The 26,278-nt window shown below is 43.9% G+C and overlaps 2 protein-coding genes across 5 annotated transcripts in view; both read right to left on the bottom strand.

Moving 5' to 3' along the window:
• CHN1 (chimerin 1) overlaps nt 1-16,981 on the bottom strand; it is a 225,180-nt gene extending 208,199 nt beyond the window's left edge. The window contains exons 1-4 of one of the 3 annotated variants that reach the window (XM_035007713.1): nt 16,894-16,981; nt 7,321-7,501; nt 6,503-6,811; nt 1,867-2,008 (exon numbers count right to left, since the gene is read on the bottom strand). The gene's annotated coding sequence lies outside the window, so the exon portion shown is untranslated. Of the gene's footprint in view, nt 1-1,866; nt 2,606-6,502; nt 6,812-7,320; nt 7,502-16,893 lie in introns of those variants that run through there. The other 2 variants (XM_035007715.1, XM_035007716.1) reach the window with 2 other exon arrangements.
• Nucleotides 16,982-17,058: 77 nt separating this feature from the next.
• The window catches only part of ATF2 (activating transcription factor 2), a 102,786-nt gene continuing 93,566 nt past the window's right edge, over nt 17,059-26,278 (bottom strand). The window contains exon 14 of one of the 2 annotated variants that reach the window (XM_035007709.1): nt 17,059-17,122. In XM_035007709.1, coding sequence (XP_034863600.1) covers nt 17,076-17,122 — 47 coding nt within the window. In that variant the 3' untranslated portion in view covers nt 17,059-17,075. Of the gene's footprint in view, nt 17,123-17,185; nt 17,500-26,278 lie in introns of those variants that run through there. The other variant, XM_035007711.1, reaches the window with a different exon arrangement.

The following is a 26,278-nucleotide window of genomic DNA, read 5'->3' as shown; positions in this document are numbered from 1 at the left end:
GGGCTTTGCCCTCTGCCCAGTCCTCCTTTCCTCACTCACAAGTATTGATTCAAAGAACACTGCCCACTAAAGTTTCTGCATGCAAATCTCCATCTCTGAATGTTTCCTGGGGAGCCTCACCTAAGCCTGTGGGTGTGGCAGAGATGTCTAAAGTTCCACATTTTGCATTCTCCCTTTCTTTCTTTGTAATATGGCTTATAATGTAATAAATCCTTTGTAATAAATCACTTCACAATTATTACTTAAACTAGCCTAAGCGGCTTCTTGCTTTTTGTAACCAAAAAAGTTTTTTTTTTAAAGATTTTATTTATTTATAAATAAATAAATCATCTGAGAAAGAGAGAGAGAGAGCACGAGTGGGGTGAGGGCAGACGGAGAAGCAGACTCCCAGCTGAGCAGAGAGCCCGATGTGGGGCTTGATCCCAGGACTCCTGGATCATGACCTGAGCTGAAGGCAGACGCTTAATGACTGAGTCACCCAGGCGCCCCCCAAAGAGGTTCTAATACATTATTTCCTTCTGATAAATTTCTAGAAGTAAAATTAATGTTCTACAAGAGATACACATCTTTAAGACTTTGATCCCTCTTGCCACACATCCCACCAATTCACATTCTTATCCACAGCATGTGAAAGTAACCACTTCCCAGACTTGGCAGAACACTGATATTATGCTTTTAAAATTCATTCGTTCATTCTGCAAATGTTTTTTGAGTGCCTGCTATGTGCTTGGCTGTGTGCTAAGGGCTAGGGGTAAATCCCTGCCCTCGTGGAGCTTGCATTCTAGGTATGAAGAGATAGGCAATTAGTGAAATAGGTAAGTTATGTGGTGTACCAGAAGGTGGTAAGTGCTACAGAGACATATTAAACAGGGGAGGGAGGCGGGAGTGCACGGGGAGAGGGGTGTCCATTGTAAGTACAGGGGACAGGGAACCCCTCACTGAGATGGTGACTTTTCAGCGAAGACTTGAGAGCGAGAAAGGAACGGGGCGTGAGGATATCCGGGGGAAGAGCATTTTGGTCAGAGGGAACAGCACGTTCTAGAGGCTGAATCACACCTCATGTGTTCAAACAGCAACGACCTGGCAGGAAGTTGGAGTGGAGGGGGCGAGGGCGAGAATGGGAGATGTGGTTAGTGGGGTAATGGGGGCTGCTATGTGGTCCTGGGGTGATGGATTTCTCTAGACAAGACGGGAACCAGATGCGGGATTGGAATAAAGGACTTGTTCTCGCTTATGATTCAAGAGGCACCCTCGGGCTGCTGTGTTTTAAAAAACCACAGTGAAGGCAAAATGGGAAGTGGGAGGCCCGTCAGGAGACTGCCTACCTACCCCGATACACCAAAAATAGTATTTCATCATTGTTTGTTTGTTTGTTGCACTTGAATTTCTTATATATAAATTGTTTGTATTTCTCCTATTGGAAATGGCCTATTTTGAGATCTTTGTTGATGTTGCCATTAGCATATTTACCTTTCGCTGTGGATTTTCAGTGATAGTAAGAATGTCGCTTTTAGTCATATATGTAGTTCTCTGTTCCCAACTGCTCTTCTAATTTAATCCTGTGCGTGATTTTTTTAGGTAGAGATTTTTAATTTTTATGAGGACAGATTTTTTCAAAGAAATTTTCTGGTACAGATTCTGCTTGTGATAGCATACTTAGAATCTTGCCAAGACTATTGCTTCAGTTTAGGCTTTTTTATTTGCAAGCCATAGAAGCTGGCTTAACAAGGGAAATACATCTTAATACTTGGGATCTAAACTGGAACCTGGAGATAAGAGATTCGACCAGGCCACATAAGATTCTGGAACTCGGAACTAAAAACCTTACCTGGAACCAAAGCATCTTTCCCATTTCTCTGAGTTTACCTGCTTCACTCTCTTCACTTCTCTCTGCTTCTCTCTGAGCATCCATGTCACTCTTCCCTCTTCTTCTGTGATACTCTGTTCATCCATATTGTGGCCACCTCCATTCTGGCATGACTGATGAGCAGACTAAGCATCTCTTCACCTCAATTTTAACACATGGGAAAGAGAAGCTAATTACACAGTCCACCCAGTAGATTGGCCTATTCTGCGACCTCCCTCCATTCCAAAAACATAAGCTGCGTCCAGGGAGTGTTGGAGTCACAGACTCTAAGGGGCTCATCTTGAGAGGGGCATGTGGAGAAAGGGCAGTTCTCATTGGGAATAGGGAACATGCATTGAGCATATACCATAAAAGAAGTACAATCCACATTCATCAATATTTTATTCTAATACTTCTATGGCTTTAAATTTTCCATACTTCTGAAAGCAATTTTTGTGTAAGGTATGCTGTAGAAGTATCATTTTGTCTTATTTTATATTGCAAAAGGTTAGCCACTTGTCCCCAAAATATGGCAGAAAAAAAGTTGAACTTGTGCCAAAATTGCTATTGAAATGAACCAGATGTCTTATAGCTCAGATTGTTTAAAGTATTTGATGAGTACCACTATTTAAATAATGTTGATCTAACTGTTGGAAACTCCTCTTGGTTATATGTTTTGTCATTATTGTTGTTCTTTACTAGTTAGAAAACATGCCAAAGGAACACACACACACACACACACACAAAGCAATCTGATTTAAAAATGGGCAGAGGACCTGAATAGACATTTTCTAAAGAAGACATACAGATGGCAAACAGACACATGAAAAGATGTTCAATATCACTGATCGTCAGGGAAATACAATTCAAAATAACGAGATATCACCTTACACCTGTCAGAATGGCTAAAATAAAAAAGACAAGAAATAAGTGTTGGTGAGGATGTGGAGAAAAAGGAATCCTCGTGCACTGTTGGTGGGAATGCAAGCTGGTGCAGCTACTGCGGAAAACAGTATGGAGGTTCCTGAAAACATTAAAAATAGAGTTACCCTATGATCCAGTGATTCTACTACTAGAAATTTACCCAAAGAAAATGAAAACACTATTTTGGGAAGATATATGCATCCCTGTGTTTACTGCAGCCCATTATTTACAAAGACCAAGATATAGGAAGCAAACTAGTGTCCATGAATGGATGAATGGATAAAGAAGGTGTGAGATATATATATATATATATTTATACACACAATAGAATATTAGCCATAAGAAAGGATGAGATCTTACCATTTGTGTCAACATGGATGGACCTAATGGGTATTATGCTAAGCGAAGTAAGCCAGACTGAGAAAGACAAATACCATATGATTCCACTTAAATGTGGAATCTAAAAAAACAAACAAACAAACAAAAAGCAGATTCAGACCTATAAATACAGAGGACGAATTCATTGTTGCCAGAGGGAAGGGAGTCGGGGTGGGGGGTGGGCATAATGAGTAAAGGCCAGTGGGAGATACAGGCTTCCAGGAACGGAATAGGTAAGTCAGGGGAATAAAAGGTACAGCCCGGGGATTATAGTCGATGACATTGTGCTCGTGTCGTATGGTGATAGATGGTAGCTACACCTGTGGTGAGCATAGCATAACGTATAGAGAAGTTGAATCACTATGTTGTACACCTGAAACTAATGTAACAATGTGTGTCCACTATACTCAGATAAAGAAACATTTTTTTTTAAACAATAGAATCAGCAAACATGATTACTCTACCTTATGATTCATTGACACAAGGAAGATGGGAGCCACCATCAGGCCACCATGTTTGAGGAAACTTTGTCCAGACCTTGGTGGAGAAACAGCTGAATTCAGAAAGGCATTATCAGTCAAGTGACTTCCACATCTTTTCCAGCCCTTTTCCCCATGGGGAAGGAGCATCTCCAGACTAGATAAGTCACAGAGATTATTGAAGAGGCAGAAACTGACCAAACAAACAAAAATCTGTCAAGATTGTTGTTAGTAATTATTTTGTCATTTGCCCAGTAAGATCATTTTTTAATTAATTATACCATGATTTTTTTTTTACTGGCTAAATAAGTGTCAGCAAATTACTTCTTTGATTCTCAATTTTTTCACTTATTAAATGTCACCATTGAACTAGATGATTTCTAATGTTTCTACAAACACAAAAATCCTGATTTACTAATTTACTAGTTTTCTGTGTAGAAGTGTGTGGGGCTGTATGAAACCGTTAGCTAAATGCTATCTTCACCCAAGGCATTACACACTCAGTGAAGCCAACACTCCAAAGACTAACCTACTAATGACACGTTAAGAAATTAGCATACATTTAATAATTTCTCCAACAGTGGTGATTGGGAGAGGAAAATTATCATCTCTTTCTTTAAATCTTTAGTGTAGACTTTGTAGAGAACATTTTTAATAGCTTTTTTGAGGTATAACTGACATATGACAAACTGTATGTATTTATATGCTCAAATATGATGAGACATATACCCATGAAACCATAATCACAGTCAAGATAGTGAACACATCCATCACCTCAAAAAGTTTTCTTGTTCTCCTTTCTAATTTCTTCTTCTAGCTGCTCTCCACAGACAACCACTGGTCTCCTTTCTGTCACTATAGATTAGTTTGCCTTTTTTAGGATTTTATTTCAATTGAATCAGATACCGTGTAACCTGTTTTTTTTTTTTTAAAGATTTTTATTTTTATTTATTTGAGACAGAGAGAATGAGAGACAGAGAGCATGAGAGGGAGGAGGGTCAGAGGGAGAAGCAGACTCCCAGCTGAGCAGGGAGCCCAATGCGGGACTCGATCCCGGGACTCCAGGATCATGACCTGAGCCGAAGGCAGTCACTTAACCAACTGAGCCACCCAGGCGCCCCTGGTGTAACCGGTTTTGACTGGCTTCTTTCATTCCGCATAATTATTTTAGATTCATCCATGTCATTGTATGCATCAGTAGCTCATTCTTTTTTATTGCTGAGTAGTCTTGCAAGGTATGGATATAGCAGTTTGTCTATCCGTTCCCCTCCTGATGGGCATTTGGGTTGTTTCCCCTTGGGGGGCTATAATGAACAAAGTGCTAAGGACATTTGTGTACGGGTCTTAGAATGCACACAGGCGTCCATTTCTCTTAGGTGAAGACCTACAAGGAGAATGCTTGGGTCGGATGATAAATGCATGTTTAGCTCTTTGAGAAATAACTAAAACTGTTTTGGAAAGAGTTTGTGCAATTCTACATTCCCGCCAACAACGTAGGAGAGCTCCTATTTCTCCACATGCTCGTCAACACTTGGTATGATCAGTCTTTTTCATTTCAGCCATTCTAATAGGGGTGCAGAGGTAGTTTACTAATTTTGAGTGAAGAGACATGAGGGGGGAGGGTGGAAAGACTGGTGCGGATTCATTTCAGGAAAGATGCCTGTCAGTTCATCTCATGCTACTTGGGTTCCCTCAAGCTGCCTTAGTTATTGATCCTGGTGAGTCGGGTTCTTCAGCTGATTTTACGATTCTAAATACCACCCTATGCCTTCTAATACATTTCTTTTATCTTCAAGGTACCAGAATAGGCCTCATCGCTTGTAGCCAAAGCCCTCCCTTTCCTACAGGTCACTCTGTTTACCTCTGCCTGGCAGGCCTTCCCTCACCATCTTCTGGCAACAAACCCCACCCATGCCCTAACTACAGCATCTTTGTCTCTAGACCCTATTGCCTCGAAGCCAAGATCTAGTCCTCTTAGACTTTGGATACATGAGCCAATAAACTCCCTTTTTTAGCTTAATCTAGTTTGGAGTCAGGTTTCCGTCACTTAGAACTGACAAAAATCACCCTGTGCCCCACCGTCCCCTGTCTGTCCTGTGCATGGGTTCTCAGAGCCAAGCATGAGGCCTGGAAATCAGCAAGTACTGAGTAAATAAACGACCACAGTTTTAAAATCAGACACATTGTTATAAATCTGTAAATATCAAGAAACCGGAAAGGTTGCTTTGAGAGGCATCATGGGTAAGCAGACCGCAGCTAGACTGCGAGGTGTGGATCCCAGCTCTGCCATTCATCAGCTCTGTGACCTTGGACAGTTTATTAATTTCTCTGTGTCTCAGCTTCTGAAACCCTAAAATGTGGATGATAATAGGACCTGCCTCCTAAAGCGATGAAGATTAAATGAGTTAATTTACCAAAAAAGCACTTGCCTGATATGTGCAAGATTTTTTTTTTAATTTTAATTTTGTTTTGTGATGTGGATAGGTTTTTGGATCAAAGAGTCAGGGTTGGAAAAGACGTTGAGTGTGCTCTCGAGGAATGACATGCTAAGATCTCAGTTACTAGTCATGGGATCTTAGATGAAATGCCGACTTGCCCTGAGAATCGGTTTTTTACTCTTTAGCCAGGCACATATAAAGACCCATGCTCTGGCTCAAATAATTGAACATAAGGTTGTTTAACAGAAGTTCACGTGATAAGGAACCTGAGTTTAGGGGGTGGCACTTAGCTCGCTGCAGGTTCATTTGGAGCGAGTAGAAAGGCAAAGGCTACCGTAAAACTTCCAAAGATTAGGCTGAGCTGCGAACAGTGGTGTTAAAGAAAATTATAACCCTCGGGTCCTCTGCTCAGTGCTCATCCCATAGAGAATACGTACTCAGCGCTTGGACAGGCTGGAGAGCCTCGTGGAGAGGGAGAGGAAATGCAGGGAGGTAGCAAACATGTGATTTGAAGAACAGATGAGAGCCTTCCAAAGGCTTGCTCTGAATGATGAGACTCAGAGAAGATGACATTATAGTCTTCAGACACTTCGGATACCGGCCTGTAGAGGACTTCATCCGACTTGTTCCAGAAGCCCAGGGTGGAAGGCTGCAGGGGGCAGACCCCAGCTCAGCGGGAGGATGTGCTCTTCGCCCAGCAGAGCGGCCTGGTGATGGTGAGGGCTGTCCTGCAAAGCTGCAAGCCCCTGACCCCGAGAGAAGCGGGGTGAATGTGAGTTGACGGACACATGAGCAAAGAATAATTGTGGGAGGGATGAATCATCCAGGACTGCTCGGTTTCATTTCACATTCTAAAAATACATGATTCTTGGGACGCCTGGGTGGCTCAGTCGTTAAGCGTCTGCCTTCAGCTCAGGTCATTAACCCCGGGGGCCTGGGATCGAGCCCCGCGTCGGGCTCCCTGCTCGGCGGGAAGCCTGCTTCTCCCTCTCCCACTCCCCCTGCTTGTGCTCTGGCTCTCTCTCAAGCAAATAAATTTTAGATTCAAAGGGGGTTAACCAATTACTTGCTCAGTGAACTGCAACTTTTGAAAAGTAGCAGCAGCCACAATATGTTGGTTGCCCTTTGCCCGAAAGGCCCCATGGGCGTGGAAGAGCCATGGCTGTCCCCCAGGGCAGATTGCCCCCAGCCGGTCCCATCTTCAGGACTGTACCCAAGTGGTTAGAGTTGAGTCTACTTTCACTATTGCTTTTACCTGTGGCCACAGCCTCCGAAGAACACAGAGTCAAGCACTGGTTCTGTCTTGGTATGAAGTTAAGATGAAGCCTTGTGAATCCATCTGATTGTAGTTTTTCATTTTGGTCACTTCCCTCTCAGCCCTGGAGGCACAGAAGACAGGGTTGATGTTCAAATCTTGTCTGCAAGTACATTGCTTCCTGCGGAAAGAGTTTCCAGAATGTTTGCTCACAGAATAACCACTGGCTAGTGGAGCCCACGCTAAGTAAACACAAAGGAATTAAAATAAATCAAGGGGACCAGAATTAATTCGTTTACTCCACAGTGAAAGTGGTTTACTTTTTCTTTAAAAAAATATCTTCCTTCGCATCCTTCCTTTCCAAACACTGCTCTAACCTTTCTATGCTGCTTTTTCAAAAAAGAAAGAAAGGGCTGCCTGGGTGGCTCAGTCATTAAGCATCTGCCTTCGGCTCGGGTCATGATCCCTGGGTCCTCGGATCGAGCCCCGCATTGGGCTCCCTGCTCTGCGGGAAGCCTGCTTCTCCCTCTCCCGCTCCCCTGCTTGTGTTCCCTTTCTCCCTGTGTGTCTCTCTGTCAAATAAATAAAATCTTTTTTTTTTAAAGATTTTTTATTTATTTATTTGAGAGAGAGAGAATGAGAGAGAGAGAGCATGAGAGGGGGGAGGGTCAGAGGGAGAAGCAGACTCCCTGCCGAGCAGGGAGCCCGATGCGGGACTGGATCCAGGGACTCCAGGATCATGACCTGAGCCGAAGGCAGTCGCTTAACCAACTGAGCCACCCAGGCGCCCAAATAAATAAAATCTTTAAAAAATAATAATAATAAAGAAAAAAGAAAAAAATTAGAAAGGGAGTATATTAAGGCTATTGTTTAAAAGCCTGTTTTTTAAAAGAATCTATTTCTTGTACATTGTAGACCAAATAGCAGTGAGAAACAGCCCATGGACACTTTGAGATAGATAGATAGATAAAAGTAAATATCTTGCAACACAGAAATTCTTAATTAAATACAGCTGTTTATCCAAATAGAGACAACAATTTAAACTTCTCAGACCTCTATTGTTGCTTTTCCTAGAAATTTTGTTTTTGTTTTGGTGCTTGTTTTTTTTTTTTTCTGATTTTTCTGATTAAAGTAATATATAATCCTTGTAAAAAAATCTGGAATATTTGGGGCGCCTGGGTGGCTCAGTTGGTTAAGCAACTGCCTTCAGCTCAGGTCGTGATCCTGGAGTCCCAGGATCAAGTCCCACATCGGGCTCCCTGCTCGGTGGGGAGTCTGCTTCTCCCTCTGACCCTCTCCCCTCTCATGCTCTCTCTCACTCTCTCTCTCTCAAATAAATAAATAAATAAAATCTTTTTAAAAAAAACCCTGGAATATTTGGAAAGAAAGTTATGAAAAAACTTTCTGGATTCAGAAATTGAATATAAAAAATTAAAAATGCACATTTTAGGTGGTTAGTTTTACATTTATTAAATGGGCTTGAGTTGTTTTTACTCATAAGACTTCTGACACCAAATGTGTTGGGGTTTTTCCCACATCAATTGGTTCTCCAACTCTCTAGACAACATCTAGATGTTCTACAGTTCAGCTCTGATGCTAACTCCCAGGAGTTAGCACAGACCTTACAGGACTGCCCAGCCAAAAGTCTGAGATGGTCACCCATACTTCTGACCAACCAACCAGCTATAAATTGGGGGTTCCCATGATCCCCTCCTCAGGTTTGATAATTTGGTAGAGTGGCTCACAGAACTCAGAAAAGCACTTCGCTTACTATTACAGGTTTATCATAAAACACAACTCAAGACTAGCCAGCTAGGAGAGATGCATAGGGAAAGACATGGGGGAAGGGGCTTCCATGCCCTCTCTGTAGGACCATCCTCCCAGCACCTTGATGTGTTCAGCAATCTGGAAGCTCTCTGAACCCATGGTTTAGGGGGTTTTATGGAGGCATGATTGATGAAATCATTGGCCATTAGTGATTGAACTCAATCTCCAGCCCCTCTCCCCTTCTTGGGGGTCAGGGATGGGGGTGGAACTGTTGGAGCTATAAGTTCCAATCCTCTAATTCTGTCTTGGTTCAGCCAGCACCCATCCTGAAGCTGTCTAGCCACCCTCCCATACCAGATATCTCATAAGCATACAAAAGACACAGCGCTCTCTAGAGATTCCGAGGGTTTTAGGAGCTGTGTGTCAGAAACCAGGAACAAAAACCAAATATATATTTATTATGCCACAGTGCTCCTTTTAAAAATGTTTAAAATGACCTAACAATAGGTGCTGACTGGTTAATGTTCTTCTGAGGATCTCAAAACAACTTACAAATACCACTCCTCTGACTCTAAAAGGGTAAAATGGGTCTTCTAGTTTTTAAAAGCATACTGTTCCTTTTGAGCTCGTTGAGTTTGTACTGATCCAGTCTATGCTTAAAACTTTGTTGACCCCTTTGCTAGAAACAGACTGGATCATCAAAGAGTCTGGGTCAAGAGAAGGCCAGCATCTAAAACCATCAGCCAAATACCTGGCTGACACATTTTAATTAAAATTGTTCTGCTAATGGGCTTTCCTTTTTTGTATGGTTATAAATACCAGGCAGCTTTAACTAACTTTTCCTGGCAATTCCTGAGCCCAGGGATTCTCTAAGTGTGGCCCCGAAGGAAAGCATCAGCATCACCTGGGAACTTGTTAGAACTGCAAATTCTCAGCCCACCCCACACCTACTGAATCAGAAACTCTGGGGTGAAGCCCAGCAATCTGTGGTTTAACAAGCCCTCCAGGTGATTCTGATGATCGATAACATTTAAGGACCACGGCCTTAGGTTTCCCCGCTCCCCCCGCATTGTGAGGAATTTGCTCTGATTGACTCACACACTCAACTCCAATCACATGTATGTCTGGACCTGGGTGGTGGTGACATAAATCTCTAAAAACTCTCCAAGGGTGAGCCAGCCCAGCAGGCCTCTCCCTCAGAAGACCAACACAGGCCCCCAAATTGAATCAAGTCTACTGATTAAAGAATGCTCCAAAACATCAGCTTCTGTTGGATGTAGGACCAGGCTTCCTTCTATTTTTTTTTTCTTTTCTTAATTTTTAAAAATTTTTGACTTTTGGCGGAAAGATGGCAGAGGAGTAGGGGACCCTATTTCAACTGGTCCCCGGAATTGAGCTGGATATCTACCAGACCACTCTGAGCACCCACAAAACCAGCCTGGGATGTAAGAAGATCTGGATCTCTACAAACAGAATATCGCAGGCGGTTGGTTTTGAGGTACGAAGCGGGGTGCCGTGATTCCATGGGCAGATATTAGAGGATAAACGGCGGCGGGAGGGTGCCTGGCCGTGGGGATCCTACACCGCCGGTGAGTGACAGCCTTGCGCGCTGGGGACGGGCACAGACTCGCAGACCCGTAGGGGAGGGAAAGGACTTTAGGGCAGCCCCCGGGTCGGAAACCTGGAGCCGTGGGGTCACATGCGTGAACTGGGAGCGGCTGGCGGTTTTAGAAGCACATAGGCCAGAGACGTGCCCCGACCTGGAGGCAGGACTGGGGGTGCCGCGGAGGGGCGCACAACCCAGGACGCTGCAGTTTATAGCAGCACGGACAGAAACGGACAGAAACGGAGACAGTGTGGCCTGGAGAGCTCGCTGAAGAACAGACTGCGGTCTCTCTGCTCTGAGGCAGAGGGTTGGAAACGGTCTCTTCTGCTCTGGCTCGCGGAAGAGACGCGGAAAGGCGCCAAAGAACAAAAGCCCCAAAAACTGATTCCCGCTGAGCCCATCCCCTGCTACAGGGGGGCAGGGCAACTCCGCCCAAACAGGGTTGCCTGAGTAACAGCCGGGCAGGCCCCTCCCCCAGAAGAAAGGCTGGGAAAATAAGAGGCCAGCAACCCTAAGGTCCCAAGAAAACAGGTGCATCTTGCTTGGGTTCTGATCAATAATTTGGACTCTGTACATTCCCTCAAACACCCATCAACAGAATGACTAGGAGGAGGAGCCCCCAAAACAGGAAAGACTCAGAGATTATGACTTATGCTGCAGATTTACAAATGGATGCAGACATAACCAAGATGTCGGAGATGGAATTCAGGCTAGCAATTGTGAAGACAATGGCTAGAATGGAGAAATCAATGGCAACATAGAGTCTTTAAGGGCAGAAATGAAAGGTGAATTGGCAGAACTTAAAAATGCTATCAATGAGATCCAATCCAATCTAGATAATCTAACAGCTAGGGTAACTGAGGCAGAAAAGCGAATAAGCGACCTGGAAGACAATATAATAGATAAAAAGGGAAAAGAGGAGGCCAGGGAAAAACAACTCAGAATCCATGAAAATAGAATCAGAGAAATAAGTGACACCATGAAGCGTTCCAATGTCAGAATAATTGGAATCCCGGAGGGAGTGGAGAAAGAGAGAGGACTAGAAGATGTATTTGAGCAATTTGTAGCTGAGAACTTCCCTAATCTGGGGAATGAAACAAACATTCGAGTCCTAGAGGCAGAGAGGACCCCTTCTAAGATCAAGGAAAACAGGCCAACACCCCGGCATGTAATAGTAAAACTTGCAAATCTTAGAACCAAGGAAACCATCTTAAGGGCAGTTAGGGGGAAGAGATTCCTTACGTACAGAGGGAGGAACATCAGAATAACATCAGACCTATCCACAGAGACCTGGCAAGCCAGAAAGGCCTGGCAAGACATATTCAGGGTACTAAATGAGAAGAACATGCAGCCAAGAATACTTTCTCTGGCAAGGCTCTCATTTAGAATGGATGGAGAGATGCAGAGCTTCCAAGACCAGCAGAAACTGAAAGAATATGTGACCACTAAGCTGGCCCTGCAAGAAATATTAAGGGGGATTCTATAAAAGGAGAAAGACCCCAAGAGTGATATACAACAGAAATTTACAGGGACAATCTATAAAACCAACGTCTTCACAGGCAACATGATGACAATTAATTCATATCTTTCAATAATCACTCTCAACGTGAATGGCCTAAATGCTCCCATAAAATGGCACAGGGTTGCGGATTGGATAAAAAGACAGGACCCATCCATATGCTGTCTACAAGAGACTCATTTTGAACCTAAAGATACATCCAGACTGAAAGTGAAGGGATAGAGATCCATCTTCCATGCCAGCGGACCTCAAAAGAAAGCTGGGGTAGCAATTCCTATATCAGACAAATTAGATTTTAAACTAAAGTCTGTAATTAGACACAGAAGGACACTATATCATTCTTAAAGGGTCTATCCAACAAGAAGATCTAACAATTGTAAATATCTATGCCCCCAACATGGGAGCAGCCATCTACATAAGCCAGCTGTTAACCAAAATAAAGAGTCACATTGATAACAATATGTTAATTGTAGGAGACCTCAATACTCCACTCTCAGCAATGGACAGATCATCTAAGCAGAAAATCAACAAGGAAACAAGAGCTTTGAATGATACATTGGATCAGATGGACCTCAGATATTTACAGAACATTCCACCCTAAAACAACAGAATACTCATTCTTCTCAAGCACACATGGAACTTTCTCCAGAATAGACCATATACTGGGTCACAAATCAGGTCTCAACCGATACCAAAAGATTGAGATTATTCCCTGCATATTCTCAGACCACAATGCTCTAAAACTGGAACTAAATCACAAGAAAAAATTTGGCAGAAATTCAAACACTTGGAAGCTAAAGACCACTCTGCTCAAGAATGTTTGGGTCAACCAGGAAATCAAAGAAGAACATAAACAATTCATGGAAATCAATGAGAACGAAAATACATCGGTCCAAAACCTATGGGATACTGCAAAGGCGGTCCTAGGGGGGAAATACATAGCCTTCCAAGCCTCACTCAAAAAAAAGAGAAAAATCCCGAATTCACTAACTAACTCTACACCTTAAAGAACTAGAGAAAAAGCAACAAACGATGCCTAAGCCATGCATTAGAAGAGAAATAATTAAAATTAGAGCAGAAATCAATGAATTAGAAACCAGAAACACAGTAGATCAGATCAATGAAACTATAAGTTGGTTCTTTGAAAGAATTAATAAGATTGATAAACCACTGGCCAGACTTATCCAAAAGAAAAGAGAAAAGACCCAAATTAATAAAATTATGAATGAAAGGGGAGAGATCATGACTAACACCAAGGAAATAGAAACAATTATTAGAAATTGTTATCAACAACTATATGCCAATAAACTGAGCAATCTGGGTGAAATGGAGGCCTTCCTGGAAACCTATAAGCTGCCAAGACTGAAACAGGAAGAAATTGACAACCTGAATAGGCCAATAACCAGTAACGAGATTGAAGCAGTGATCAGAAACCTCCCAAAAAACAAGAGTCCAGGGCCTGATGGATTCCCTGGGGAATTCTACCAAACATTCAAGGAAGAACTAATACCTATTCTACTGAAGCTGTTTCAAGAAATAGAAACAGAAGGAAAACTTCCAAACTCATTCTATGAGGCCAGCATTACCTTAATCCCCAAACCAGGCAAAGACCCCATCAAAAAGGAGAATTTCAGACCGATATCCCTGATGAATATGAATTCCAAAATCCTCAACAAAATCCTAGCTAATAGGATCTAACAATACATTAAAAGGATCATCCACCACGACCAAGTGGGATTTATTCCCAGGATGCATGCGTGGTTCAACATTCGCAAATAACACATTGATAAGAGGATGGAGAAGAACCATATGGTCCTCTCAATTGATGCAGAAGAAGCATTCGACAAAATACAACATCCTTTCCTGACTAAAACTCTTCAGAGTATAGGGATAGAGGGAACATTCCTCAAGTTCATAAAATCCATCTATGAAAAACCCACAGTGAATATCATCCTCAATGGGGAAAAGCTGAGAGCCTTTCCCTTAAGATCAGGAACACGTCAAGGATGCCCACTCTTGCCACTATTGTTCAACATAGTACTAGAAGTCCTAGCAACAGCAATCAGACAACAAAAAGAAATAAAAGGTATTCAAACTGGCAAAGAAGAAGTCAAACTCTCTCTTTTCGCAGACGACATGATACTTTATGTGGAAAACCCGAAAGACTCCACCCCCAAATTACTAGAACTCATCCAGCAATTCAGTAATGTGGCAGGATACAAAATCAATGCACAGAAATCAGTTGCTTTCCTATACACTAACAACGCAACTGTAGAAAGAGAAATTAGAGAAATGATTCCATTTACAATAGCACCAAAAACCATAAGATACCTCGGAATAAACCTAACCAAAGAGGTAAAGGATCTATACTGTAGGAACTACAGAACACTCATGAAAGAAATTGAAGAAGACACAAAAAGATGGAAAAATATTCCATGCTCATGGATTGGAAGAATAAACATTGTTAAAATGTCTATGCTACCCAGAGCAATCTATACCTTCAATGCCATCCCAATCAAAATTCCAAAGACATTTTTCAAAGTGCTGGAACAAACAATCCTAAAATTTGTATGGAATCAGAAAAGACCCTGAATCGCCAAGGAAATGTTGAAAAAGAAAAACAAAGCTGGGGGCATCACGTTGCCCGATTTCAAGCTATATTACAAAGCTATGATCACCAAGACAGCATGGTACTGGCACAAAAACAGACATATAGACCAATGGAACAGAATGGAGAACCCAGATATGGGCCCTCCACTCTGTGGTCAAATAATCTTTGACAAAGCAGGAAAAAACATGCAATGGAAAAAAGACAGTCTCTTCAATAAATGGTGCTGGGAAAATTGGACAGCCACATGCAGAAGAATGAAACTCGACCATTCTCTAACACCATTCGCAAAGATAAACTCAAAGTGGATGAAAGACCTCAATGTGAGACAGGAATCCATCCAAATCCTAGAGGAGAACATAGGCAGTAACCTCTTTGACATCACCCACGGCAACTTCTTTCAAGATACATCTCCAAAAGCTAGTGAAACAAAAGCAAAAATGAACTTTTGGGACTTCATCAAGATAAAAAGCTTCTGCACAGCAAAGGAAACAGTCAACAAAACAAAGAGGCAACCCACAGAATGGGAGAAGATATTTGCAAATGACACTACGGATAAAGGGCTGGTATCCAAGATCTATAAAGAACTTCTCAAACTCAACACCCAAAAAACAAATAATCAAGTCAAAAAGTGGGCAGAAGATATAAAAGACACTTCTCTGAAGAAGACATACAAATGGCTAACAGACACATGAAAAAATGTTCATCATCATTAGCCATCAGGGAAATCCAAATCAAAACCACACTGAGATACCACCTTACACCAGTTAGAATGGCAAAAATGGACAGGGAGAGAAACAACAAATGTTGGAGAGGTTGTGGAGAAAGGAGAACCCTCTTACACTGTTGGTGGGAATGCAAGTTGGTACAGCCACTTTGGAAAACAGTGTGGAGGTTCCTCAAAAATTTAAAAATAGAGCTATCCTATGACCCAGCAATTGCACTACTGGGTATTTACCCCAAAGACACAGAAGTAGTGAAAAGAAGGCCCATATGCACCCCAATGTTCATAGCAGCAATGTCCACAATAGCCAAACTGTGGAAAGAGCCAAGATGCCCTTCAACAGATGAATGGATAAAGAAGATGTGGTCCCTCTATACAATGGAATATTACTCAACCATCAGAAAGGATGAATACCCAATTTTTACATCAACATGGATGGGACTGGAGGAGATTATGCTAAGTGAAGTAAGTCAAGCAGAGAAAGTCAATTATCATATAGTTTCACTTATTTGTGGAACATAAGGAATAACATGGAGGACATTAGGAGAAGGAAGGGAAAAATGGGCAGGGGGAATTGGAGGGAGAGATGAACCATGAGAGACTATGGACCTGAGAAACAAACAGGGTTTTAGAGGGGAGGGGGGAGGGGGAATTGGTTAGCCCGGTGATGGGTATTAAGGAGGGCACATATTGCATGGAGCACTGGGTGTCATACGAAAACAATGGATCGTGGATCACCACATCAAAAACCAATGTATTGTATGGTGACTAACATAACATAATAAAATTAAAAAACAAAACAAAAAAAAAAACAAAAAAAACCTCTCCAAGCTCTACACTGAAGATCTATCCATTTCACTTGATTGAATCAAATCTCAATTAAAAAAAAAAGCACAGTCAAACTGTATTTCTAAGAAAGCTGGTTGGGGCTGGGCTTGTCCCTGTGAATGAGGGTCGTGAGCCCCAAGGACCTCGGCCACAGTAGCACCGTTCTCTAACTTGGTCATGGTGGGCCATTCCACGGCACTGACAGCCAAGGAGGTCTGTGTGCCGCAACCTCGAAGGAGTTTACTGACGTCATTTAGCGGTGAGTTAGTCCCCAGGCAATGGCCTCAACTTGTTCAGTGTCATCGTGGGTATGCCTCCCAGAAGTGAGCCACAAACACAGGAAGCCCTCATGTGAGGATACCTGGCAGCAGGTAAGAGTGAGTAGCGGTCCCTCGAGCTGCAGAAGAGAAAGAAGAGAAACCCAGGAAGCAGTGATAAACCCCAGCTGATCTGGGCTGCACATACAAGCCTTGGGCAAGAGAGAAGCCGTGGCCATGAGTCACACAAGAAGCAGAACAGACCTGCCGACGCAACCTCTCCTGCTGGCACAGTCCTCGAGGAGCTGAGAAAGGAGGAGGAGGGAAGCAGGGGTCACGAAGTGTCCCGCAGGGCCACGGCCCCTGGCAGGCATCCGTCCCCTGTTCCGGCTGCAAGCGTGAGACGCAGAGCCCCGGGAGCCCCGGCATCAATTCTGCGCCCAGTCTCAGAACCACAGAAATCCTCCGCCTCGCCCTGGGTTCCTTGTGTGTCCTGAAATGGAAAAACAAAACAAAACAAAACAAACCAAAAACACCCTGCTCCCAGCCTCCCAGCCCGACCCACCAAGAACTGCCTTCTTGATTAACCGCCCCCCCAGTCTCATTTGGGGAATCCTTGCTACACTTGCCGCTGGGCCCACTTCGGCTAATCCCCGCATGGCTGGGAAATGCGAGCCTCGCGCCCTGAATGCTCAGTGAAAAGAACGGTTGCAGAAAAACTGAACAGCAGGTGGACCCAGAGTCCAAACTCTGCTGTGCTTCTGAGCAGCCCCCTGCGTGCGCCTCTCCCGGCCAGCCTCCAGCCTCCCCCTGCCTTCCTTCTGCATCCCTGATCTGGTTCCGAGCCTCTTGAGTTGCATCAATCGTCACCTGGTCGAAATAGAAACAAATGTAAACGCAACTAATGAATCGTTGAACACTACATCAAAAACTAATGATGTACTATATGTAGGCTAACTGAAAACATAATAAAATGATAATTAAAAATTTAAAAAAAACAAAACAAATTCCCTTTATTTCCCAGACCATTTCAGCCTGGGAAGCAGGTCGCTGAGGCAGTTCAGGCCCCAGCTCCCACTCAGCTTTGTTTCTGATGCTTCTTCGATTGCACCACTTTCGCTGTGGTGGATGCTTGTGAGTTCCGTTGGCTACCCAGCAGCCAAACTTTCTATGTTGGGTGAGTCTTCCATTGTCTCAAGTGTTGGTGGGAAAAGGCCTCCTTCTTGCTACAGAACCTGAAGTAGACAGGGAGCCCCTCCCTCCATGCCCTGCGAGTTAGCATGGGCAGCTGGGGACCTGGCCTCAAGCAACCAGATGCTGCCACCTTCGCCTTTAACTCTTGAGCAATAATGCAAAGATGAAGGGACCACTGAGAAATTATTCACCGGGACAATAAGGCACTGTGCTAAAGTGTGACCTTGGCAGCTCACTAGTCAGGACCAGTTTCTCTTCCTGGTCTCCTCTGGCCACTTTAGTGCTTGCTGTTCACTCCTCCCTTCTGTGAGACTTGGGTTCCTTTTCCCAGATCCCCCAAACTCTCCCAGGACACCCCCCGCCCCCGGCAGCCATTGCTTTACCTACTGTTGAACAGAAATGAGGCCATCGCTGAAGTAATCACTGCCAAAGGGCCTGGGATTACAGTGATTGCTTTGGGTAGGGGCCAGAGTTCCATGAAGCACACAGGGGCCTGATTCCCGAGCAAAGGCAGGACTCAATGGACAGAGAAGAGGGGTGGGGTGCTGGTGGGCAGACAACCATGGTTTCACTACCTGAGGCTCTATTCCTTGGGACTTGCTCAGCATGCTGGGCTTGGCATCGTTCTACTCACTCATGTTCCTTTGGGTCTTGAGGAATACACACACACAGTTTACTTACACTGATGAAAAATTGCCCAGAACATAGGCTAGAAGAGGGACCTAGGGCTTTAGGGAAGAACTCAGTGAACACTGAGAGGAGCCAGTTCCTGGTACCTTCACCTGAGCTGTTTGATTATATCCAGAAATACTCAACAAAGACACACTCTCACAACCCATGCTCCAAATTAATGAGTTTTTAAACTGTATTTCTTAATACCCAAAAAGTATTCTTGATCTCCAATCTTTCAAACAAAGAATAAAATGAGGAAAAAGCAAATTTAATACGAGCAGCAGTGGTGAGAATCCCACCCCAACGATGTCCAGCACCATTGGCCACAAGCCTTCCTGTGATGGTCACTGCAAGGGACAAAGCAGAAAAACAAAGACAGCTCCAGAGGACATGTGATATGGGGACTTTTCCATGACCTGATAGTCCATTCCTACAATTCTTATTTCACTCTCGCCTAAATTCCCCTCTCCTGAGCACCAGTCTCTGCTAAGTTTCTAGCTTTCTTTGGCATGAGTGTTCCATCTTTCAGGGGATACGACTTCCTCCATCTTGCTCGCCCCAAGTGACATTTTGGCTCAGGGCAAACCTCAAATTTCATAATGGCAATGAGGAAGGATGGCCCAGTCCCTAAGCTGTCATCCTGTCTTTGTTGATATCCCCTGAGGTCTTATCTCTCTTGTGGGCTGGAGCCCCTGGCTTGTGCCAGTGTCCACGGACTTGTGCTGCTGACATTGGTGAATCTCGCCTCCCATTGTCCTGACCCTACCTCTTTTCCAGGCTCTCAAGTCTCTCAGACCTCCTAGCTGCATTGCTTGTTTTGTTCTAGAGGGTCTGGGCCCCTGTGAAGCCTCCCTGGGGCACATCCATGCAAACAGTCCTCTCATCCACTGCTAATCCACTTCCTGAGATCTTGTTGCTCTGGCACCATCCTAAACACAGCCATCTCTAGAAGGCTTGCAACTGTGTTTGCCGTGCCCTGGAAAGCAGTTCAAGCCCATCTGCTCTGAGTTTCTCCAAACCTATCTGCTGGTCATCATCACTCCCTTACATCAGGATGTTGACCTCAAAGTGGGGGTCAAGGAACAGACCCTCACATGTGTTGAGTACTCACTGCCCCCCCAAATCTCTCCAAGCTCCTTCCCAACCCAGAAAACATGACCTGTATGTCTCATTCTGCAGTTGCTCTTCTCAGTGCCTCTTCGTATGTTCCGTGATTAATTCCCCAGCTTCATTCTCAGTGTTTGGAGGCATCACAAAAATCCTTGTCTCATTCAAGTGCTTTATTCTTGCAGTGGAAAGCCAGGCCTCTCACTACTACCTTTTCTGCATCAGGCTCTAAAATGTCTGTTTTGAAAGTCAAAATTGAGCTCTAACTTCTTTGTTCTAAACTGGATCCATCATTCCTCTGTAGGGCACGCACTTAGAAAACTACTCTGCTTGACGGTTGGGGGAGAGGGCTAGGGTAAAGAAATGAAAAGCGTATAATTTAATATTAAACATTACCCCATTACCAAATCTCAGCTCTGTTCCTTTCTAACTGTGTGACCTTGGGAAAATTATTTATCTGCCTAGAGCCTTGGTTATAATTTGAAAAAGAGAAAATCAATAGAACTTTATTCATGAATTTGTGGTGGGAATGAGATCATTCATTTAAAGTGCTCAGTGTAATCCGTAGCATAGAGCGCTTGTTTTTGTGTGTGCGCGCACACACACACACACACACACTTACCTCTCAATTCCATTTTGTGGCCAAGCAGAGTATCAATGGCCAATTAAGAGAATGTACTATATATGTGGAACAACAATGAGGTGGTTGTCTATGTGAAAAGTACTAACAGGTTGCAGACTCCTTCAGTCCACCAGTAAAGTAGGCCACGGGAGTGGATTCAACACCCAGGAAAATGTACGGAAGGGTTGAAGGCCATCTCCAAGGCACACCAGTGTTCAAAGGGGGAGCAAGAGGAAGAGTAAACTTTGAGATAACAGGGGTGGGGGAAAGCAGGGGAGTGTGACATGAGAGAAGTCAAGGCACGAAATCCCTCCAGTAAGGAAGGAATGACCACTTGAGCAAATGCTCCAGAGAGGCCTCGCGAGCCCAGATTCCACCTGGCTAAGAAGTGAGGGCAGGTGAAGCATTGGGGGCAGCAAGTGCCGACAACCTGTAAAGAAGGAAAATAGGGCTAACGACATTTGTCAGCCCTTAAGGTGGGAGAAACATCCCATCCTCACAGAGCCGGAGCCTGAGGAGTCAGCGGGGAGAGAACTGGAGAGGGCAGAGGGAGGTCCATCCTGAGATGGCCTGAGGAGAGATGCCCAGATTCAGATGGGAGCATGAGGTTGGCACTCTGACAGCGAGAGGGAAGGAGACAAAGTGGGTCCAGTTGTTCCTAAGTATGTAGAGTCAGTGGCGGGAAGTTGGGTGCTGTCCCAGCTGCTGGCGTCTCTTTTCTCTGTGAAGTCAGAGGCAGGGCCGTCTCTTTCAGAGAGATGGCACATAGATAAAGGGCTGGAGAAGGGTGGAGGTGACATGGGGGCGGGGGGTTCACCTTCACAGAGAAGGTGAACCACAGGGCTCACTGGTCTATCTAAGGAGGCAAACTATCATCACATGCTAGCTTTGAAAAATGAAAAATCTGAAATGTGGGAAGGATATTTTTCGGGGCTTCGAAGTCCAGACTGTATCTACCCCATTGGCTATAAACACTATATTGGAACACATGCATAGAGAGAGTTCCATGATACTTGGTGCGACAGGATTTTATCTGCCCAGCTTTTTATGGTCCTAAGCCTTCCCCAAACCCCAACTATGTAAGCTCTTTAATGTTTTAATATTAAACTAAAGTTGCTTGGTAAAAAAAAAAACAAAAAAAAAAAACCGAGAGTGAAGGGATTCCAAATTTACTACAAGAAACTTAGGTTCTCTTGACTTTCAAAATATGTCCATCTACCACTAGGTGGTGTTTTGTTCAGTTAATTCAAAAGTAAAATTTTCATTTGATTCCTTTCAGAAGGAAAATGTACTGAAAAGTAAACATGCTACCAGCTGCATTTCAGTCCTAATATTTACTTTCCAACTAACTCCAATTTTCTAGACTAGCTATGGAATAAATGAAAAGTGTGCTTTCCTTAAGTGTTGCACACTGTTCCATTGTCTTTAAAGGGGATGGAAATGAGTAGGTCTCTCTTTTTCTTCCCTCGAAAGGACCCAGGGAATGGCACGATGCGGGAGGCAAGCCCTCTGTGGAAAAGCATGAATGTTGCCTGACTGAGAGATCAGTTTGTGTTTACAGTTCTTATACCCTTCTTAAAATAAAAATTTTGTATTTAAAAAATCAAATTCCCTTTTAAATGAAAAATATTGACTCGTTTTACCTCCTTATTTAAAAGTGCCTTCCTAAGGTAGACATACTGAGTCTGCGGGCAAATTCATTACTTCATTAAAACAGGGCGCCTGGGTGGTTTTAGTCAGTTAAGCATTCTGCTCCTGGTTTTGGCTCAGGTCATGGTCTCAGGGTCCTGGGATGGAGCCCCATGTCGGCTTCCCCCTCAGCGTGGAGTCTGCTTGGGATTCTCTCTCTCCATCTCTTTCTGCCCCTCCCCTCACCCCCGCGAGCGCTCTCTCTCTCTCAAATAAATAAATCTTAAAAAAAAAAAAAAACCAACCCAACTTCATTAGAAACCAAAATTATGGACCTCTTATGAAAGTACTTCCAGCTAGAAGAACTGTTTAAGTAAAATACATTTTTCTCTCAAATTAGAAATGGCAAAATAGGATTTTATGTATGAACCCAAAGACTTCCTTTCCCTGTGTGTCCAACCTGGGTTGGAACCCGAAGTCTGCTACTTACCACCTCCATGACCTTGGACAAGCCTCTCCCACTCTAAACCGAGGCTCTTCTGCCCATAATGCCAATATCTGTCTCCCAAGACTGTTAAGGGTGAACAGATTTTTTTTTTAATGTTGTGAAGTTTTTGGTACAGAATGCTTGATAAATAGCAGATATTAAGTACAAGCGCATTTTTTCTTTAGAATCATTGATACTTCTGCTTGAAAATGCTACATAACATACAGGAGCTGTGTAGGCGCTCTAGTTCGCTTCCCCCCTTCTGTTTGGTTCGGGTGTAGATCAGACCCACAGGTGAGGCTCCATTCCTTCTCCACTGTCCTAAGAACTCCCAACACTTTCACCATTTTGTGATGCTCTTTGACTTTGCTGAGGAGTGGGGGTGACATGGGCAGCGACCCCATAACTTCCCACAGACTCCAGCCATCTTTACTGCCTCCCAAAGCCTGTTCCCTTCCCGAATGAGCGCCATTATCTGTCATCATGTCATTCAACTCCCCCGCTCTCATGGGGAGCACCCATGACAGCTCAGTCTGCTTTCCCCGGTCCCTTCTAGACTTTCATGAAACAAAATCATCTGATCTTATGACCCCTGGGGAGACAAACAGGCTCCACAAAGTCCTGAAACCACCCGTCGTATTCCACGTTTATGCTAACTCCTCAGCTCATCTCACCCACAACGCCGCCCCAGGATCCCACAGCAGACGTTGGAGGCGTGCGCAGTGTGGGAGGCGCGGACAAGAAACAAGCCAACTCTGAGGACTTTGAGAACCGGACGTTTCCCCCAGGGCTCTACCCCAAGCCCCAGCTTGCCGGACTTGGGGCTTTCCCTCCAGTGTACCCAAACCTACTTTTACACAGTTTAAAGAGCTCTTCTAAATCAATGATTAAATACATCACCCCCCTCCCCTGGCTGCCCAGATGAGCAAAGAACAACATCTGGCTATCGGAGAAGCCCCGGCCCAGGGCTGTGCGCACTTTGCCTGGGCCCCTTCCTCTTGTAGCGGGAGGCGGGCTGGTGATGAGGTCCTGGGCCTGGAGCCTCTTTGGCGAGGGTGATGGCAGGTGACTGCAGACCCAGAGCACACGGGCCCAGCCGACTGCCTATGGCAACAGCATCTGGTTACAGAGTCCAAAGAGAGCTCAAGCGGATGCGAGAGCTGGGAGGCCACGAGGACTCTCAGAAGGTCGCTGGCCACTTCGGCCTGCTGGTGGAGGGCTGTGTCCGCAGGCTGCCCTCCCTGTACACCAGGCCTTCTGACTGTAAGGTATATTAAAAGTCTGCTATATAGGGGCGCCTGGGTGGCTCAGTTGGTTAAGCGACTGCCTTCGGCTCAGGTCATGATCCTGGAGTCCCGGGATCGAGTCCCGCATCGGGCTCTCTGCTCGGCGGGGGGTCTGCTTCTCCCTCTCTCGCTCCCCCCTCTCGTGCTCTCTCTAGCTCATTCTCTCTCTCAAATAAATAAATAAAATCTTTTAAAAAAAAATAATGATGCTGGGACAACAGGCATCAATGGGGACTGTCCTGGGCAGACCAGGATGTGGTTCACCCTACCCCCGGGCCATGGCAGGGATGCCACCACTTGGAATGTCTTCTGAAGGCTGTCCAAGTGGATTTTGGGAAGGTTGAGCTAACTGCACACAGACATACTATCAATGAGAGATTAGGTTTCAGGAGTCTGCCATTAGTCAGACTTCCAGCAGTGGAAACGTGCTGGATGTCAGGTTGAGTCCCATAACTGCTAATGTTCCCAGTTTTCACGTCTGTAAATAGAGGTTGATCATCTGGAAGTCCCTTCCAGTTCCGAGCCTCTGATCCTGTCTCAGCCTCCCTGATCCAAGCAATGGTCTCCATCCTCACTTTAAAGCCGTGAATGTGGAAGACGAGGTTTTTCATCCTTTCTCTGTCAGTTTAGCTGCTCTTCTACCAGCATTAGTTGCCAAACCCTAGAGGTAGATTTTTAGAGTGCCAGCAGGATCCCCTTATCTAGCCTACTTTTGGAGTATCAGTGAAATCGTGCCACATACTAAGAATCTTCTTTAAATAATGCTTTTCTTGGGCGCCTGGGTGGCTCAGTCGGTTAAGCGACTGCCTTCGGCTCAGGTCATGATCCTGGAGTCCCGGGATCGAGTCCCGCATCGGGCTCCCTGCTTGGCGGGGAGTCTGCTTCTCCCTCTGACCCTCCCCTGTCTCATGCTCTCTCTCTCTATCTCATTCTCTCTCTCAAATAAATAAATAAAATCTTAAAAAAAAAAAAAAGTCTGCTATATAATGTCAGGTGAGCTCCAAAGGACACTTAACTTCAAATCCAACTCTCTGCTGTGGGAATCTTCTTTATTTATGGCACTCTTCTTGCTTTATAGCTCTGCTATGTATTAAAATATTTCAAATACTGGGGCGCGTGGGTGGCTCAGTCGGTTAAGCGTCCAACTCTTGATTTCAGCTCAGGTCATGATCTCAGGATTGTGAGATTGAGCCCTGCCTTGGGTTCACGCTGGGGGCAGAGCTTAAGATCCTTTCTCTCCTTTTCCCTCTGCCCCTTCCCCCCGCTGCACACTCTAAAAATTCAAATATTATATATCTATTTTTATCTACAGGGAAGAGATAGGGTTGCATTCCACATTATCTCTATCTGCCATCCTGAAGTTCTCCCCAACAATAACAAAGAATTCCAAAATTTAAAAAAAAGTTAAATTATTGGGAAAGCAGATGCACTGGTTTTCTTTTCTTTGAAAATATATTTATTTCATCTTACCCTATGCATCTTTTTACATGGTTATAATTAGAACATAAATCATGATTTTAATGCTTGTTTAATATTCATTGCGTTCCCACACAATGCTTTTGTAGTGAATTTCTTAGTAGTTTCTGCTTGTTCATCAAGTAGAACATAAATATAATCTAATTTATAGTTAGATCTGATCTTAAGATCTTGAAATTATTTTTAAAAATTCCTAACTACAGCTCTCCTTCTAAATGCAATTTTTCTAATAGACCTTCCATTTAGGAAGATACAAGTTGTTCTTCTAAGTTTTAGAAAGAAGTACTATATTTTGAGATGAGTCGCTTACACTGGGTCTATTTTGGTTTGTCTTGAAGGAGTATGATGTACTACTGGATTGGTTACCTTTCCTCTGTCCAAAGGAGTATTTATATTTCACTCAAATGAAAGAGTGGACCTCAGAATCATGATGAATGTGAGAGAAACTGGTCCACAATGGCATTTTAGGGCATCAAATCATTGCCCATTTATTTCAAACACTAGTCAACCAAATCTGCTCTTGCCATAAATATTTGCAATTACTTAAGATTACCGAATAGCCTCATGAGAAGTAACATAAGGGTCCAGGAATTTGGTCACGGTGTTTGAGTGACCTCAGGCCTACAACTCTAAGAAACTGAATTCTGCAAATAAGCAGTGAGTTTGGAAGAGGGTATGAAGCCTCGGGTGGGATTACAGGCCCAGCCAACACTTTAATTTCAGCCTGTGAGACTTGAAACAGAGAAGCCGGGCCTGTGTCATGCCCAGACTTCAGGCCTAAAAACCTGAGATAACAAATAGGTATTGTTGTTGTAAGCTGTTAAGTCTGTGGTAGTTTGTTGTACAAATAGAAAATGAATGCATCTTTTACCCAGGGATTTTTGTTTTATTGAGTTATCATTGACATTTAACATGGTATTAGTTCCAGGTGTACAACATAATGATTTAATATTTGTACATATCGTAAAATAATCACCACAGTAAGTCTAGTTAACATCCATCACCATACAGAGTTATAACAATCTTTTCTTAGGATAAGCACTTTTAATATTTATTCCCTTAGCAACTTTCATATATGCAGTACAGTATCATTAACTATAGTCATCATGCTGTACATTATATCCCCACTGGATTGGAAGTTTGTACATTTTGACCCCTTGCACCCATTTTGACCAT

Source organism: Mirounga leonina, unplaced genomic scaffold (assembly GCF_011800145.1).
Source record: "Mirounga leonina isolate KUSES-001 unplaced genomic scaffold, KU_Mleo_1.0 Mir_151, whole genome shotgun sequence".
Lineage (NCBI taxonomy): Eukaryota > Metazoa > Chordata > Mammalia > Carnivora > Phocidae > Mirounga > Mirounga leonina.
This window is presented reverse-complemented; position numbering and strand designations above follow the sequence as displayed.